We start from the raw sequence: 18,384 nt of genomic DNA, 5'->3' as shown, positions 1-18,384 counted from the left end.
ATGAAAAATTGTGTGTGAAGATATTCACTACAGTGTTATTTCAAATAGTAAATGACATTGACCAACAACCCAATGTCCATCTGTAGAAAAATGGCTAAAGTGATATGGCATACATTCATATGGTAGAATGATATGCCTCCATTAAGTCATGTTTTTGAACATTTTTTGAACATTAAATGGTCATGGGAAAGTATTATTTAAGGGCATGTTAAATTTTTAAAAGTGCGGAATACAAAGATGTAGGATATTTACTCATGTAAATATTGGTATGCATAGACAAAATAGTGGAAGGAAATATGCTGAAATAAAGTGATTATCTCTGGGCATCGGGAATATATGTGATTTTATTTTCTTGAACTTTACTGTTTTACAAGTTTCTTAAAGTGAGAATGTGCTTTTTGTTGTTAGAAAAAAAATTAAGCATTACTAAAAATAAACTTACTAGAACAGAAAATAGTCCCAATAATTAATTATATGAGGTTGTTAAATGATTCTACAGTATACCAGCACTTGAGTTTGACTGTGGTTCGTATTACTTACCATCTAAGACTAAACTTCTCATCTTTATTTTGAAAGTTCCTGTAAACTTTATCTTTTCATTTCTTATTCAGTGCTTTGCTACTCCAAAACTTCCCCACCTCCGTCTTTTTCTTCCGGTTTCATACACCATCTTGATAGGCTCTTGTTTGCAGAAATTTTCTAGGGTTACACTTCCTTTTCCAGAATGATATTTTGCTCCTTACCCAATTCCAATAATTCAGCATATATGAGAATGAGAAAGACACCAAGACTTTACCCTTAATATGAATTAGTTGTTTTGTTGTGCTATTATTAATGGCCTGATTTTATTAGGTACAACATGTGTTTCTGGGACAGAATCAGAGACCATGTATTTTAAAAGTAATTTAGTATACCTAATCACATTTTTGCAAGTATTCCTTCATATAAAACTGTTTGAAAAAATATACCAGGAAGACTCTTAATTCTCCATCAGCAACTATCAAGTGCCCTTTATGATGTATCTTAATAATAATTAACATTTACTGAGTATTTACTATGTCCTAAGCGTGTTATATTACCTCTTTAATCTCTAGAACAACCTTATAAGGGAAGTAGATTTTGGTGTTATCCTCATTTCAGTGAGGAAGAAATGGAAGCATGGAAAGGTTATGCTAAGGCCCCATGGGTAGTAAGCGCCACAACCAGGATTTGGACCCAGGCAGTCTGAATCTAGCCACTGTGCAGTCTTCAAATTGCTTTTATTCTGCATAGTGTAAGTCCTTAGGCAACAACCAGCTTTCTTAAAACTAAAAATTTTAGAGCTGGCAGAGATTTCAGAGATTATTTAAACCCCTTGTTGTTTTAGGTGTGTTAATCAAGGCTTGGAAGCAATGATTTCTCCAAGATGACAGAACTTTAGTTTGATTTCATGATTATGGACTGTCATTTCATTAGGCCAGAAGTAGGTATTTTCTGAAGAAATGAAATACTTCCTGCTATTGCATTTTCCACTTATTTCAGAGAAGGATTTCCCCTAGTATTCTGTTATTAATCTTCTCATTAATTATTGCTACATCCAAAATGTGGTCTCCAGTAGGAAGTTAACATTTTGGGTGGGATGGGGTTTAAGTACTGGTATTGTAAAAGTTTAAATGGTTACAGATCAGTAGAGGAAGAAGGAAAGTAGGATATAGATGTAACATCCTAGATGTTGAGGCTAAAATTTTTGTTCTCATTGCATAGGCATTTATCATTTTATATTATCCTAGGCTTTCCTAACTGCATAGACTAGGCTAACCTGTGTTTTCACCCTGATAACAACATAGTTATTTCTTGTTTAACAGAAAATCTACCCTACTGGCTGTCATCTCCAAGAGGGCAGATACCACAGTACCTGCTAGGTGCTTGATAATGTTAGTCGAATTTAACTGATTTAATGTTTGATTACATTATTTCAGTTTTGTCTCCCACCTTCACCCAGATACTCTTTGTCACATAAGGATTACAACACTGAATCCTCAATGTTAGGACATAAGAGCAAATCACCATCATTTTACAAATAAAAAGGGATTGCTGGGGTTTCTTAGAGTTCTGAGTTTAGGTTTAAAATATGGAAGTAATCTTCCCCAAAGACCTCATGCTCCTTTTTTTTGAAAACCATTTTTATTCTGAAAAGTCACAGAATAGTATAAAGAAGTACATACCTTCACCTAGATTTTCCATAGTCAGCATTTTGCCACATTTGCTTTATATATGTTTTTTCTATATGGATATATAAACAAACTTTTTTCTGTACAATTTAAAGGTAAGTTGCAGACTTGATGCTCTTTTATCCCGAAATATTTCAGTGTGTATTTCCTAAAAACATGGACAGTCTCTTGTATAACCAATATAAACGTCAAAATCAGGAAATTAGCACTGATTCCATACTGTTACCTATCTATATAGATCTTACTCCAATTTCACCCAGTAATGTCCTATATGGGAAAAGAAAAAAAATAAATAAAAAGGGGCCTAGGGGCTTCCCTGGTGGCGCAGTGGTTAAGAATCTGCCTGCCAATGCAGGGGACACGGGTTCGAGCCCTGGTCTGGGGGGATCCCACATGCCGCGGAGCAACTAAGCCCGCGCGCCACAACTACTGAGCCTGCGCGTCTGGAGCCTGTGCTCCGCAATGGGAGAGGCCGCGACAGTGAGAGGCCCGCGCACCGCGATGAAGAGTGGCCCCCGCTTGCCGCAACTAGAGAAAGCCCTCACACAGAAACGAAGACCCAGCACAGTCAAAAATAAATAAATAAATTAAAAAAAAAAAAGGGGGGGGCCTAGACCCAATCTTGGATCTCATGTGACATTTAGTTATCTCTTTAGTCTCCTCATTTTGTCCTTGTCTTTCATAAACTTGACATTCATGAAGGTTCCAGGTGGTTTATTTTGTAGAAGATAGTATCTCAGTTTGGGTTTCTTTGATGTGTTCTCATGATTGGATTTAGATTGTGCATTTTTGGCAGGAATATCACAGAAGTGATACTGTGTCCTTTTCAGTGCGTCATGTCAGAAGTCACATGATGTCTTTTGCTGGAGATGTTTAACTTTGATCACTTGGTTAAGGTGGTGCCTGCCCATTTTCTCTTGCAGAGTTACTCCTCCCCCACCCCCATCTCCCCATCATAATTGTTATTATACGTACAGTTGACCCTTGAACAATGTTGGTAGGGGCACCAACCCTCCATGCAGTCCAAGTCTAACTTCATAGTTGGTCCTCCATATTCGTGGTTCCACATTCATGGATTCAGCCAACGGCAGATCATGTAGTACTATAGCACGTATTTAGTTAAAATATTCCGGGTATAAGTGGGCACTCACATTTCAAACCTGTGTTGTCCAAGGGTCAACTGTATCTTGTAGAGAGATACTTTAAGACTGTGGAAATATCCTGTTTTCTCACCAGATTTTCACCTAGTATTTAAGCGTTCTTGATGATTTTTGACTGAAATGATCATTACTTACGATGTTTGCCAAATGGTCCCGTATTTCGGATTTTTAACTCTTGAATTAACTGTGGTTATGTGTTGAATGCTAAAGTAGCTCTCAAGCTTGCGTACGTATATGTCCTAACGAATTTGAGGCTCAATTATTTGTATGGCATTTTTTTTTTCCTTTGCCATGTCTTTTCTTAAAGACAATTTTTTAAGAGCAGTTTCAGGTTCACAGCAAAATGAAGAGGAAGGTGTGGAGATCTCCCTGTACCCTCTGCCCTCACACAGGCAGTCTTCGCTGTTATCAAGGTCCCCCACCAGAGTGGTACATTTGTTACAATGGATGGACCTACCTTGACACGTCAGCATCATCCAAAGTAGATAGTCTACATTAGGGTTTACTCTTTGGACAAAGGTATAATGACACGTATCCATCATTGTAGTATCACTCAAGAGTATTTTCACTGCTCTAAACATCCTCCGCACTCTGCCTGCTCATTCCTCCCCCGCCCTGCCACCAACCTCGTGCCTCAACCCCTGGCTCATAGGGCTTTTTTATGCTTTGCCCATCTTTTGACTGGGTCGTTGTCAGATTAGAAGTTAATAACTTGCCCTTTATAAGACATTTTTTTCCTAATTTGTTTAATATCTTGGTTAAGGGCATACGCTCCGTGGCCAGATGGTCTACATTTAGACTCCATGTCTACTGCTTACTGTCTGCATAACTTTGGGCGAGTTATAAAATCTCTCAGTGTCTCACTTTCCTCATCAGTAAAATGGGGATAATAATATTATCTACCTTCTAGAGTTACTATGAGAATTAAATGACTTAACATATAAAGTTATTAGATACTCAGCAAATAATTGTTGAATTCATAAAATAGTTTATTTTCATAAAAGATTTAACTGGAAATATTGATATTGGTAGTTAGTATGAATCAATCCCTAATTTAGATAATATTTTAGTTATCTGTGGTTTGGGAGATCATACTCCAAGGTTTATTTTCTTTACCTTGATTAATAAATTGGCAGTGAGGGTAACAGCCCAAGTGAATGCAACCTACCCATTGGGTATAGCATGACACAAGAAATAAGTAACATGATTACTTTTAATATTTTAATACCTTGATAAATATTCATGTCCATTTTCCTATTTAATTAACTTAAATTGTTTTTTCATATTTATTTTTGAGGTACTGACCAAAGAGCAGATTTGTACTTGGAAGGAAAAGACCAGCTTGGGGGTTGGTTTCAGTCTTCCTTATTAACAAGTGTGGCAGCAAGGAATAAATCACCTTTTAAGTAAGTATTACACCTAAGCTAAACAAGTCAGCACACGGTTGAGTATTTCTACTTAATACTCGCCAGTGTGTGAAGAAGCATTGTGCTGAATAATATATATATGATAAAACACTGCCCTTAATTAGCTTACAGTCTGCAGTCTCGGGAGAGAAATAGGTTTGAAGTAAAAAAAAAAAAAAAAAAAAAAAAAAAATAGAGACAAAAACGGAGACAGCAATACAGAGAAGTCTTGTCACTCCGATACAGATCATAATTCCTAGAAGAGGTAAAACCGGCATTGACTGGAGTAGTGGAGAAACCCACACGGATGGATGTGGAGAAGGATATTCTAGCTTGACTGAAGACAGCCTCAGTCAGATATCCTTACATTTGTAATTTCCACAAGTGGCTAATGGATGGAAATATTTCTTCAGTGAATTTTATTAAATTAGGGATTCTTATTTAGCTACAGAGAATAGCTTTTCCTTATTCAAATATGTGAATAGAGGTTCTAATCAGAAAGATTCTTAAATAGCTTAAGATTTTTGCTATCTTACAATGAAAACCCATCTCACAATTTGCATGTTATATGTTTCTTGTATAACATGCTTTTAAAAGTCAATAGAACAGCAGATATATTTCTCTCAAACTGTCCTTTTGAAGATAATTTTGTGGTGATGATTTTTTTTTTAAGACATACTTTTTCCTGGTTAGTTTTAATGATCAAAATCAGTACATAATAGATGCTCAGGAGATAACTGTTTAGTGAATGTAAACATAAAAATTTGTTTGTGTATAAGTAGAGAGCTTACTATTTAACTATCAGGATAAATAAATAGCTGAGAATCAGGCTTTGAAGAAAAGTTTTCATACATAATTTGTCAAGAAAAATGATTTTTATGTCAAACTGAGTTACTCTTTTTAAGCTGTGGGTCATCTTCAAAAAGACCATCATCATTGTGTTCATTATTATAATAGCTAATTTGTCTTCTTAGGACAGTGGTTGTTCATGGATTTACCCTTGGAGAAAAGGGAGAAAAGATGTCCAAGTCTCTCGGGAATGTCATTGATCCTGATGTTGTCATCAATGGAGGACAAGTAGGTGGTTCCCTAAAAATTCATTTTATTTTTGTTTTAAGGCTAAGTTGGCAGCCAGAACCCTTAATATAGTTACTTCAATGTAAAAAAAAAAAAAAAAAAAACCTCACAAAACTATCTTTTATACTAATAGCAAATGCTTTACCATGTTTTAAATCTAGACTCTTAAATGATACGTGATTTTTTTTCTTTTTTGGAAAAGGGCAGGGTTGGGATTGTGGCCCTTTTGACTCATTTCAGGTCTGAATCTCCAGTTAGGTCCTGAGCCATGCTATCCCTCTTTTAATTGTCTGAACTTTAAAACTTTATAAACTGTAGTTTTACAGTTAAACAGAAACAGTATAGGAAAAAAATTAGATCGCATCTTCTAAATGCATGTTTCAGGGAATTCCCTGGAGGCCCCGTGGTTAGGACTTGACGCTTTCCCCATGGGGGCCCAGGTTCGATCCCTGGTCGGGGAACTGAGATTCCCCAAGCCGCGCAGCCATAAATAAATGAATGAATGAATGTTTGAATGTTTTATTATTATATTCTTGGAAATGATACACTTTAAAGCAGGTCATTAATGAACATCAATCTGGGGTTGCTGATACTTTGGTTTATTTTGGAGTTGCTTTCAGAAAAGAAATCCCTTCTCTGTTATTTTACTCCCTTGGCTTTTTACTGCCTTTCTAGTGTCCAGTAATCAATTCTCTTTGTCGGAGTAGCTTGGGAATATTGAGAGGGAAAAGCAATCCTTCCCCTCCCCCGGCCGGCTCCCCCATCACAGACGCATCCGGGGCAGTACTCTGTCCACCTGCTGTCGTGGCTGTTTACGGACATGACAGGAAGCCGCTGAACGAGACTGCAGGCCCAACTCTCCCTTCTTGCAGTTTTGTTGTTGTTTTAGATTCAGCCTGATCTCTGAGATCGTCAGCGCTTGTTTCATTACAGTACAGGTATATTTGTGCTTGCATTTTGCTCAAACGTTTCTGAATAGGAGTCTTACCTAAAGCCTCTGTTCACCAAATTGTAATCGAAAGTCATTTATATGTTTATATGTATTTTTTCCCTCAATGGAAAGGATCAAAGCAAAGAGCCTCCCTATGGTGCTGATGTCCTTCGCTGGTGGGTCGCTGAGTCCAACGTCTTCACTGAAGTGATAATTAGTCCATCTGTACTGAATGCTGCCAGAGATGACATTAGCAAGGTCAGAGTCACTACTCTTTCTATTATGTACTATTCCCGAATGAAAAGTTCACTGAGTCGTTGTTAAAAAAAAAAATGAGGCACATTTTTGTTGGCACTTCACAGCTGAGTGAAAATGAGTTCTCCACATGTTATGAGCTTTTAAAAATATCCTGTGCTAATTTATTTGTTTAAAAATATAAGTAGTAATGCTGATAATTTTATACACTTTTTATATTTTAATATAATATGAAATTATACTAATTTTGTATACTTTTTATGTGCTCAATGACTGTGCACATTTATTCCATTTATTTTTACCTACACAACATTCTTACTGACACAGATGAACAAACTTGGGCCACTGAAAGGTGATTTGCCCTTAGATTTTAAAGAAATATAATGAAAATTCAGTTTTTATGTATAAAGTACAGTGGTTGTTTCTGCAACTGAGCTTTTGAAATGAGAGTTTGTTTTCTGCATTTGTAGTCTTATTATAGGAATGATATAAAGTATCCCATTAAGAAAGTAACATGAGTTGGATAAAAATTATAGAGAAAGAAAATAATTTTTCAGTAATAATTGAAGGACTCATATATTTTTTGACTGTATATTTTTTTCCTCAATATTTATAGCTTAGGAATACACTCCGCTTTCTTTTGGGAAATGTGGCTGGTTTCAACCCAGAAACAGATTCTGTCCCTGTTAACAATATGTATGTCATAGACCAGTATATGCTACACTTACTGCAGGATTTAGCAAACAAGGTAAGTGTGCATTAATAAGCTTTTGGAAATAGCACAGTTGTATGTTGAAATTTGGGTTGTACACGAGTGGAACAAACCTTGTTAGAAATGGTATCTAAAAGCACTAAAAAAAGTTATACTTGATAAATTCCACATGGTCCTAGGTTGATTAGGTATGAAGTCTTATGATTTCTCTCCTGGTCTCTCAAAAGACTAGAGGAGTACCTGGTGGCAGCAGTAGGCCCAGGCCTCCCCTCAGACCACATTTTTCTCTTGAAATCAGTTCCATGTATTTCTTTAATAGGAAGGAATAAAATAGAGTTGTACTTTATTTAACTGTAGAAGTATAGAAATATACATCTCAAAAGTATAGAAATAACTGAAATGATGATTCCTATGTCTTATAAGATATCCTCTCATATATAAACACAAATATTTTGTGTTTTCTCAAAAATTGGAATTGCTTCCACATACCCTTAAGAGTCGTACATGCAGATTTTTGCCCAGTTTTACTTTTCAGGCATAAATGAAGGAACATTGGTAACTTAAATTCTTTGCTGTTTTAAAATAGTGTGGCTTCATCATTTAAAACCTGATCTTTTCATTTGATGTGCGTTCTTTTGTAGTTTTCAGGGTAGACTACTCAGTGTTTTCTGAGGGTAGTGACTTTCATATCCAGAAATTACATTTTAAAGATCCTTAAGTGCTCTTGAGTTTTGCCTGTTTTGTATTTGTCTGCCTTTGAAACATACTTTGAAAAGGAACATCCTTTCTCATGATGACTTGCATTTTTATTTGCTTATCCCAGCTTCCAAATTTATTTTGGCTTTGTTCCCTAGATTACCGATTCATATAAGCAATATGACTTTGGAAAAGTTGTTCGGCTATTACGAGCATTTTATACCAGAGAACTCTCCAGCTTTTATTTCAGCGTAATCAAAGATAGGTAGGTATGACTGAATATTGAAATACTCAACAAACACTGCTTGAACGTCTACTCTGCTTGGCAAATGTTGGAAAGCAGAGGCGAGCAAGAGGGGCTGCCCTGTACCATTATTAAGAAGTTGGGTTCTTGAGTCAAGTCTGATTAGGAAGTTTCATCCTGTCACTTACTAGCTTTATGAGCTGAGGCAACTTATCCTATGATCTCAGTTTTTTAATCTGTAAAATGGTGATGATAATACCTGTCTCAGAATGTGGAAATGAAAAGATACAATATAAGTAACGTGCTGAATGCTGTGTTTGACAGAGTCAGTGCTCAGTAAGTACTAGCTGTGAATATGAGGTAATGAACACCGTGCTTGTCCTCAGGAGTTTGCTGATCTTGAGGGGGGTATTTCTCAGAAGTATTCAGGCAGTTATTAATATAATGACATTGTATAACATCAGCGATGCCCTTTTAGAGACAGGCTTGGTGCTGTCTTCATGTTTTGCTCCAGAATGCAGGCGACACGGTGTGACTTTTTTTTTTTTTTTTGGGGGTGTGTTTGGTCTTCGTTTCTGTGCGAGGGCTTTCTCTAGTTGCGGTGAGCGGGGGCCACTCTTCATCACGGTGCGCGGGCCTCTCACTATCGCGGCCTCTCGTTGCGGAGCACAGGCTCCAGACGCGCAGGCTCAGTAGTTGTGGCTCACGGGCCTAGTTGCTCCGCGGCATGTGGGATCTTCCCAGACCAGGGCTCGAACCCGTGTCCCCTGCATTGGCAGGCGGATTCTCAACCACTGCGCCACCAGGGATGCCCTACGGTGTGACTCTTGTGTGTGACAGTAACTGAGCCAGTGTGAGGTGTCAGCCCCAATCTGTCAGCACCTCAGGGACCGTCCCCTGGGACTGTAACTCCCAGCCCTTCCCTTGACACACCGATAGGGTCACAGGCGTGGGGAGTCACATTTTAAATACCATCAACTCACTTATTAATTTTCCTTTAACACAGTTGTCTAGATTCTAGCTATTATCAATCAGAAAAACAGAACTGGACATAGCATAGGTATGAGAGTTTTTGAGGAGGTGGGCACACTTGGAAGGCATAGAAGATGTTATCAAAAAAGTTGTATGATGGAATATTTTATCCTTTAATTAGAAGACGTTGGAGCCATAGGCTTAGGCACTGTCAGAATGAACCCAGCCTGAGGCAGATCCCATCTTGGCAGTCATCGTGTACAAAGTGTTGCCAACCGCTCAATAAGTTTTTCTTGAACAGGCTTTATTGTGAAAATGCAGATGATCCCAAACGACGCTCTTGTCAGACTGCATTAGCCGAAATTTTGGATGTAATGGTTCGTTCTTTTGCTCCCATTCTTCCTCACTTGGCTGAAGAGGTATTCCAGTACATACCTTACCTCAAAGGTAAGAAATACTTGATTTGTTCTCTGAATGAGAAAGACCCTGGCTGAGGGTGCAGCTTCTCATTTTATCTACTTCACATAAGAGGCACTTATTCATCTACAGTGACTGTTTTGTGGCATGGTGCATCTCGATCATTTAGTAGTTTCTGCACCTGTGTGTGGAGAAGGATGAATTTCAGCGTGGTCTTCATGCCACCTTAAAATGCTTTCTGAAATGTATTAGCAGCTTGATTATACTGAGAAATCACTTTTCTTAAATACCTTTATAAATGTCAGAAATATATTTTAGGCTTTTACTAAAACAAAGTATAGTGCCTGTTAGTGAATATTTTTATAATAGTTTTTTCTGTCTGGTTGTATTAAGCTTACAGAAAATTAGAAACTGTAGAATTTTAGAAAGAGGACAAAAGTCACTCATGATCTTACTTATAACCCAGAGACAACTACTGTAATATTGGGATATTTCTTTCTATTTTATTTTCTTCTAGGCATCCTTTGAGATCTCACTGTATGTCTTTATCCTTTGTTTACATTTCCAAATGTTGATATAAATGTTTGGTAAGCATTTAGGATGGCTCCGTGCTAACTGTCATAAATAACAATTCTTATCTTCCATACATAGTAAATAATGGTTTGAGCTTTATATACACTTTAAAATACATGTAAATTGGTTAACTTTTTTTTTTTTTAAGAACCCAAGAGTGTTTTTCGTACTGGCTGGATTAGAACCAGTTCTGTCTGGAAGAAGCCGGGGCTGGAGGAAGCAGTGGAGAGCGCGTGTGCGATGAGAGACTCGTTTCTCGGAAGCATCCCTGGCAGAAATGCCGCTGAGTACGAGGTCATCATTGTGATCGAGCCGGGACTGCTTTTTGAGATAATAGAAGTAAGCAGCAATTTGTTCCTTTTGAAATGGTGTTCATATCATACAGCTTCATGTGAAATTTAGTTTTAAAAAATCTCAGTGTAAATAATATATTTTTAAAAATTTATAAATTAGGATTTCTGTCTTCTAATCCTAGTATTAATCACTGATTCTTTGTTTCCGACTTCTCTGTGCTTCCTTTTTCTTCTCTTATGAAACATGTACTGTTGCTACTTATTTTTTATAGGTTGGGATGGGAAGGTGTAATAAAGTTCCATTTGAAATGTAAGCCCTCAGGGCTAATTAGACAATATGGCAGTCGTATCAGAATACACAAAAATCGGGAGCTTTCAGAATTTTGTCCATCTGGACCAGATTCAGAACAAATCCAAAAAAATATTTTTTATCTTTTTCTCATGAGATCTGAAGAAAATTCATTTGCTCCAGCAAATTATCATGTGATCTCAAAGCATTCATCCTATTTTTTAATTTTCAAAAGGGCCATCAGAAGTTTCTTCTTGGGATTCTTAGGGGTTGATTGGGCAGACTGACTTACAGCTTAACATAGACTCAAGATTTTTCTCTAGCTTTAACGTTTGAGAAGAAAATTGGTAGTGAATATGTTTTTTAAAAAAGTTTTACCGGTATCATAATTTACTAAAAAATGACCATCTCATTTGGTTGGAACTTCAATTTAAATTTTTAATAATATAATTAAATTGATTGAGATTTGAGGCTTGAAATAGCTAGTAGGTATAAGATTGTTGATCAGATAACAGAATTTTGATAAGATGTTCACATTTTAAAATTTACAAGTTGGGAAGCTGATGACTCCATTTTATGAGCCAGGAAACTGAGCCCCATTGAAGCTGTGACCTGGCTGGGGCCACACAGCCTAGTACTGGGCTTTTCCCCTACATGTCCTGTTTCCTTTGACTTCATTAGTTCTGAGTAATAAGCTGAAAACAACACAGCTTGTTTGGATCATTTATATTGGAAAAAAAATACTTTGGGATTTTCAAAAATGTGAATGTATTTTCCTTAGGAATTACACTAACTAGCTGTCTAATGGAGTCCTGGATCTATCAATTACTAACTGTATGAATTTGTTAAAACCAAATTAATCTCTGAATCTCCTCTTCTCTCATGAGCTGATTTTTTTTTCCTTAAGGAATTTTGTATTACTTAGCTCACACACTCGTTTTGAAGATGGAAATTACAACAGAAAATGTAAGAGTGCTTATCAGATATCCAGATTCTGTGCTTCAGAAGAGCTCTGTGCATTATTCAGATTGCCACCATTGGTCTACACTGCTAAAAGCAGATCCTTGTTTAGATAGTATCTTAACCCCTCTCCTACTGTAGGAAGCATGATACAGGGAAGAAGTATGGGCTCTGAGGTGGACAGACCTGGGCTGGAACTGCAGCTGCACCATTTTACTGGTCGGGACCGCCTGGCAAGTTAACCTCTCTGAGCAAGCTTCCTCACTTGTAAAATGGGGATAAAAAACACTGTAGCTGTTTTGTGATCATTACAAATACTGCATGGACATTTAGCATCTAGCAAAGTGAAGTGCCTGGCTTACAGTGTATTCTCAGTCAATACTATTGATTAGAAGTTTTTAGTTATAACCTTTTATACTAGTAAGAATTGATTTAGTTAATAGTATTAGCTCAGGAGGTAATGGTCCCAAAGGGTTCCTCACCAAACACAAGAACTTGCAGCATCTCTTTTTATAACCTGTTTATGGTAACAGCTTAATTTAGATAGATAGTAACTTGCAAATGCTCGTGCCCAGATGCTACAGGCTGAGGAGACTTCCAGCACCTCTCAGCTGAATGAATTAATGATGGCGTCCCAGACGACTCTGCTCTCTCAGGAACCACGAGCAGTAGCTGCAGATGTAACTGAGCTTAAAGGGACATTTCTAATCAACCTAGAAGGTAAGAAGGAGGTGACAGTAACACTGCTGTCTGGGGAACTGAATGATAATTATAGGTCATCTTCAGCTTTGCACTGGACTACTTGTATTCTAAAGGCACATATACACTTGGACTACAGTTTTCTATGGAAGCAGTGTCAACAGTGGCCAGGTTTCTAAACTAGCTCTCAAAGTGCCGCACCTGCCGATCTTGGGAACACAGGGGGAGGGGGAGGAGAGGGAATAAGTCACTGTCACTGCATGTGAAGTCAGTCTACCTTACTTCGGTTGGCTTTTGTGCCCCTGTCCTTTGACACTTAGTCCTGCCCAGCCCTGCTACCCTTCCCCACTGTTGAGTCTAAAATTTCTTACTATGCTCACCCCAAATTAAAGTATTATGTAGCCACTGTTAATGAAGAATCAAGGAAGAAGTTTTATTGAACTCATTCCTGCATTGATACCTCATAAGCATTTTGTAGTTATTTGCTTGGTAGGGGATTTTGTCAACTTAATTCATTCTCGTTGATGGAAAGGAGGCCGAGTAATGTTAACAGAGAAGAACATGCAGATATTTTGGGAAAAGTGATGCTGTCTGTGTTTTTCATAATAGCTTTTAGGTGCCAGCAGCAGGTGGGAGGCATCAGCTGAAATCTGAGGCCTGGCAGCATTGACCATGTTGTAGATTCTCGCTTAATGTGCTTGTCAAAATGTTAATCTACATTCTCTATGCAATGACTAGAAAATAATTTACTTTCTTTACTGTACATTACCAGTCTGAGGTCTATTCATTGTGGAGAAGTTTTTGTTTCCTTTTGTCCAAACCAAGAAGTTTAATGTGGGGACACTGCCACTGTCAGTCTAATTTGGCTCTTTTTAAAATTCTTAATCCAGTATGTAGCTGGAGAGGCGGTGTAGTTTATCACAACTGTACCCAGATGAAGAGCTAGAAGGCCTGCTCTGCCTGAGTAGATGCAGAACTCAGTGACCTGTGGAAAAATCAGTCTCGCAGGGTCTCAGATTCCTTGTCTCTCCCCAGTCAGTCAGGTTGTATGCGTCCACGGTCTTGGCTGTTTATGTACAAATGTGCAAATGAGGCAGTATTTTCCAAGGCAGGAAGGAGGAAGCTTTGAAAAAGCACCTGCCAACCAATTAAAAAATAGAGAGTTGTACAAGTTCAGTGGCCTATCAGAAATACTCCTCACGTGTTTTTCTTTCATAGGTGGTGATATTCGTGAAGAGTCTTCATATAAAGTAATCGTCATGCCAACTACCAAGGAAAAATGCCCTCGCTGTTGGAAGTACACTGCCGAGTCATCAGACACACTCTGTCCGCGATGCGCAGAAGTTGTGAGAGGGAAGTAATACCTCACGGTGTGTTGAGGGCTTTCTGAGCAAGAACTTCCTGACGGGACTGCCTGGGGGTTTAGGTGGATTGTTCACAGCACTGGAAAGAAATCCAAGATTTAGGTAATGAGTGGAAGAGTAAATGGTAGAGGATGAAAGTCAGAGTTACAGCTACAAGTTTTTTTCTGCAACTAAATAAAAAATAATGTGTATATATACACGTGGAAAAATATACCTATGCAGATGGATCCATAATGGACTTCCTCAGAACATAGACACTGAAAATGCCTACAAATGTGGCTCAGCAGAAAATGTTTTATATTTTATCATCAATCTTCTGGACTCAGTATTTAAGTTCTATAATGTCTAAAAATAAAGGCACCTGGGAAATTACTGACTGATGGTGGTGCAAAAGTTGTGAATATCCAGTAAAAACCTGTGGTTTTGAAGGGGAATGGCAGAGGGGTGTCTCGCTTAAGAGATGACAAGAGTAATTTCACTCCGCCTTAACAGCACGCACCGGCCTTTTCAGAACAGCTAGTTTTGGGGTTGCCTCAGAAGGGAAGACATCACCAAGTTTGTTATTCTCCTGTAAGAGCGGAAAGTATCTTAATACTTACATTTATAGATGTTAAGGAAACAACATGAAAGCTGAAAATTTATTTCACTAATACACATAAAAGTTCATTACAATGAACAGACACAGAAAATAGCAGTATATACAGAATTTGACTACTTACAATACATTACAGTAGATAATAGGGCATTTTATAAACAATTCAGTACTGGATTAAAATCTTTCCAAGGATGGTTAATTCTGTTTAGCAGAAATATAGCAAGTCCATTCCTGTCAGGGTGAGAGAGGGCCTTCACTGTTGCTATTGAGTACTTTAAAAATATTTGTCTCTTATAAGTGAAATGAACCACAGCAACTGCTAAGTGAACTTATTATTCCATGCATGCTTAGTGTTATTAAATCTGAGTTTTCTGTGATCTTAAATTGTAATCAATTTTTTTTTAAAGAAAGCAATTTAAATTGAACAGTGTTTACTTTGACCTTAGTTTAATTTTTATAACAAAGGTGAAACACTTTTCTCCATACCTCATTTTTCTCTTTGCAAAAGCATGAACCATTTAGAAGCCTGGTGTGCTATATTCCTCTTCATCTGAATTTATCCTGTCTCTTCTAGTTCTACATCTAAATACAACCTGTAATGTAGAATTTATGATTATTTGAACGCTTTTGTTTTCCTTTGCATTATACAACAGAATTTAACAAGGTACAAAATGCCTATTTAATGTTCATGAGGAAAGGTGTATTGGGGGGGGGGTTGGAAGTAGATCTAAGAAAACACTACTCACTGGTTATCGGTTTCCCACCAATAACTGCAGTATGTGCAACATAGCCTGTTTCAGAAACCGTCCATTCTGTATAGTTATTTGTGGCTCTTCGTGGTTACACAATGCATACACAGGTATTTATTTTCCTTTCCTCTATCAGATTTATTTTAAAAGCCCTTAATGAAGTAGTAAAATATTTAACTGCTTTTTTTAACCATACAACTGAGAATTCAATTTTTAAATTCTTTGAATGGCAAAGTTTAGGATTACAAATCTAACTAGACTCAATGATTTGTTACGGTTCTCGGAGCCACATTTCAGCTGATTAATATGCTCAGCAATCCCCAAATTTGATTACATGTCCTACTAGAATACGTTCAGCCAGTTTTATTATCTAAAATGCTTATTAGATACCCTGTCCCCCAAAAGTGATAATGGAATCAAAGTGACTGATTTAATCTTTAAAAATGCCTGTAATTCCAAGTTTCTTTGACCAGCCTCCAAGATTCATAACTAATTTCAGAGTATTTAGAAAAGTCACGGAAAGAACTAATCTTCCAGAATACACACAAGTGACTATATAAAGCTAGACACGTTTACGAGAAATCATATGAATGTGTCTGGATGGGGCAGCAGAGATCCCAGCAGAGGCTGAGAGGCTAGACCAGCCCGAGGTCGTTTTCAGTGTTTCTGTCGCAGCGTGTGCCTCAATCAGACATACAAGGCCCTCACCCCACGTCCTCAAGACATCTGAAAAATTAATCTTTCTAGATTTTATCGACAAATGAAACAGTAATTATTAAGTAAGTTTTAGACAGTTCTTATTTGGATGTGATCTCTTAGTTAAAAAGAATTTACATTGGGATATCCTCAAACGTCAGACTTTTCCTTTATGTTCCTGATACAACGCCTCAAATCTGTACTATTGCGAGAGTTGGCTTCTTCCTAAGGAAGTGAAGAAACAAACTTCTGTCTCACAGCGAGTTGCTACGAATAACAGCTGTGACCCAGGACACGTCAGTACTCGCACTGTATGGCTACATTGCAGAGATTTACCATAATAAGTACTTGGTGTGACTGTACAGCTCAAAGCACTTCTTACAGAGTTTTGGTTAATTTGGTTTTAATCACCAAATGATTATTCAGCACTCGGACTGCTCTAGGCACTACAGGGTACAAAGTTAGCTGTATTCATCCTCTCAAGCCAGCTGGGAGGTAGGTTCGCTGAAGCTGTAGTATCATCACTAAGCATTTTCTGTATTGTTCCTAAGAACAGGTAACATTACCAAATCCCGGAAGCAGACATCGCAAAACACTCGTAGGAAAAATAAAGTTGGACCTTAGATCTTTAGCATCTTTGCCCCTTTTTTTTAAACGTAAGTTTTACAAGATAATACATTTTTACAATTACCTGATGTGGATACAGCTTTGAATCTTGGCAAAAAGCAAATCTTAACTTGCATTTTAATTAATTTTGCTGTGTAGCTTGCATCTTAGATTCTGTTTTGGCAAGAACAGCAGGTTAAGGGTTCTATTTAGTGTCCATTCTGATGAATATACGATCTTGAACCCATTATTCCTCCACAGGCAGGGTCATCGTCCTCTGATGGCAACAGCATAACCTCTGGGAAAGGAACCTGTCAGCATCCAGATCTCCAGGGGGCAGTGCCCAGTACGGGACCAAGCGTGATAACAAAAGCATTTTCCCGACATTTGTTAAAAGGAAGTGGTGTATTTCTCTCATTTAACTGATGGGGACTATACATGAACACGTTTAAATTTAATTACAATAACGTTTTGAGTACGAAATATAGAATGTTATGATAAGAACATAATCTGTAAATTATAACCAATTTTAAATAGCAAAGTTTAACAATAAAGCTACTTAAGTGCTTGAATTAAAAATAAACAGTAAAACGTCTGCAAGAGGAATTAACAGTATAATTGATACTTGCTCATATTTTATCATCAGTATTAACCAAAGGAGGGGAATTTAGCCAAGACTGCACTTTTTAAAAGTAATAATGTATTTTTATTTATTTTACAAAAGGAAAAAAACCATATTCCCTCCATAAAATTCCAGATCTTACTGTGTAAAATAACCATGCACTAATTCATATTATCGTCACACAATTTTAGACTGTTCACAGTAGATAAGTGTCATGAAGGAGGAATAGCTATGGCTTCCACAGCTTCCGTGAGGTGTAAGGCTAAACTGTACTGCCCGTGGTTTTCTGGTAAAAGCTCAATTACTTTATTTACTAGCTTAGCTGTTGTTGCAATTGGCACTTCTGTGTTTTGAAGATCCTGGGGGTTCTGCAAATGGGACACAAAAATAACCCGTCAGTTACATACAACTGAATCATCTTACTTGAACTTAAGAGTTAGCCAGAGAGTAATTTCGCAGTAAAAATGCTTTTTCTTCAGAACTAAGCAGATTAAACTTAAAGTCTTCCTCTATGAAAAATGCATATAAGAAAACAGGGGCCTGCCGCCTCCTCCCGCCGCCGGCACCTACCATGGCCTTCAGCCAGGTGCACAGCGTCGGGGGCAGCCTGGCGAGCAGCTCCAGCCCCTCGCTCGTCCGCGTGCGCAGCACCGCGTGCGCCAGCCGCTGCCCTATCAGCACCAGCAGCTGGGAGGCCAGGACCTCTTTGTCCTGAACCTGGAGGATGGCCTGTGGAGATGAACGTGAACAAACACATGCAAAAGCTAACAGCTGTACTTAACTTTAGGAGAGGCACCACCCGTGCCTAGTCCGGTGCCCAGGAGAGGCTACTTCATTTTTGAGGTATGGCCATTTACA

The 18,384-nt window shown here is 37.8% G+C and overlaps 2 protein-coding genes across 3 annotated transcripts in view; one reads left to right on the top strand and one right to left on the bottom strand.

Moving 5' to 3' along the window:
• IARS2 (isoleucyl-tRNA synthetase 2, mitochondrial) overlaps positions 1-14,630 on the top strand; it is a 76,329-nt gene extending 61,699 nt beyond the window's left edge. The window contains exons 15-23 of the mRNA XM_036870655.1: positions 4,668-4,776; positions 5,751-5,853; positions 6,917-7,042; positions 7,656-7,787; positions 8,606-8,712; positions 9,965-10,110; positions 10,802-10,992; positions 12,771-12,915; positions 14,113-14,630. Of these exons, the coding sequence (XP_036726550.1) occupies positions 4,668-4,776; positions 5,751-5,853; positions 6,917-7,042; positions 7,656-7,787; positions 8,606-8,712; positions 9,965-10,110; positions 10,802-10,992; positions 12,771-12,915; positions 14,113-14,255 (1,202 nt within the window). The 3' untranslated portion in view covers positions 14,256-14,630. The remainder of the gene's footprint in view (positions 1-4,667; positions 4,777-5,750; positions 5,854-6,916; positions 7,043-7,655; positions 7,788-8,605; positions 8,713-9,964; positions 10,111-10,801; positions 10,993-12,770; positions 12,916-14,112) is intronic.
• A 252-nt stretch (positions 14,631-14,882) lies between these two features.
• The window catches only part of RAB3GAP2 (RAB3 GTPase activating non-catalytic protein subunit 2), a 91,161-nt gene continuing 87,659 nt past the window's right edge, over positions 14,883-18,384 (bottom strand). For both annotated transcript variants that reach the window (XM_036870642.1, XM_036870632.1), the window contains exons 34-35: positions 18,097-18,255; positions 14,883-17,894 (exon numbers count right to left, since the gene is read on the bottom strand). In XM_036870642.1, coding sequence (XP_036726537.1) covers positions 17,739-17,894; positions 18,097-18,255 — 315 coding nt within the window. In that variant the 3' untranslated portion in view covers positions 14,883-17,738. The remainder of the gene's footprint in view (positions 17,895-18,096; positions 18,256-18,384) is intronic.

The sequence above is a fragment of the Balaenoptera musculus genome, chromosome 1, assembly GCF_009873245.2.
Source record: "Balaenoptera musculus isolate JJ_BM4_2016_0621 chromosome 1, mBalMus1.pri.v3, whole genome shotgun sequence".
Taxonomy (NCBI): domain Eukaryota; kingdom Metazoa; phylum Chordata; class Mammalia; order Artiodactyla; family Balaenopteridae; genus Balaenoptera; species Balaenoptera musculus.
This window is presented reverse-complemented; position numbering and strand designations above follow the sequence as displayed.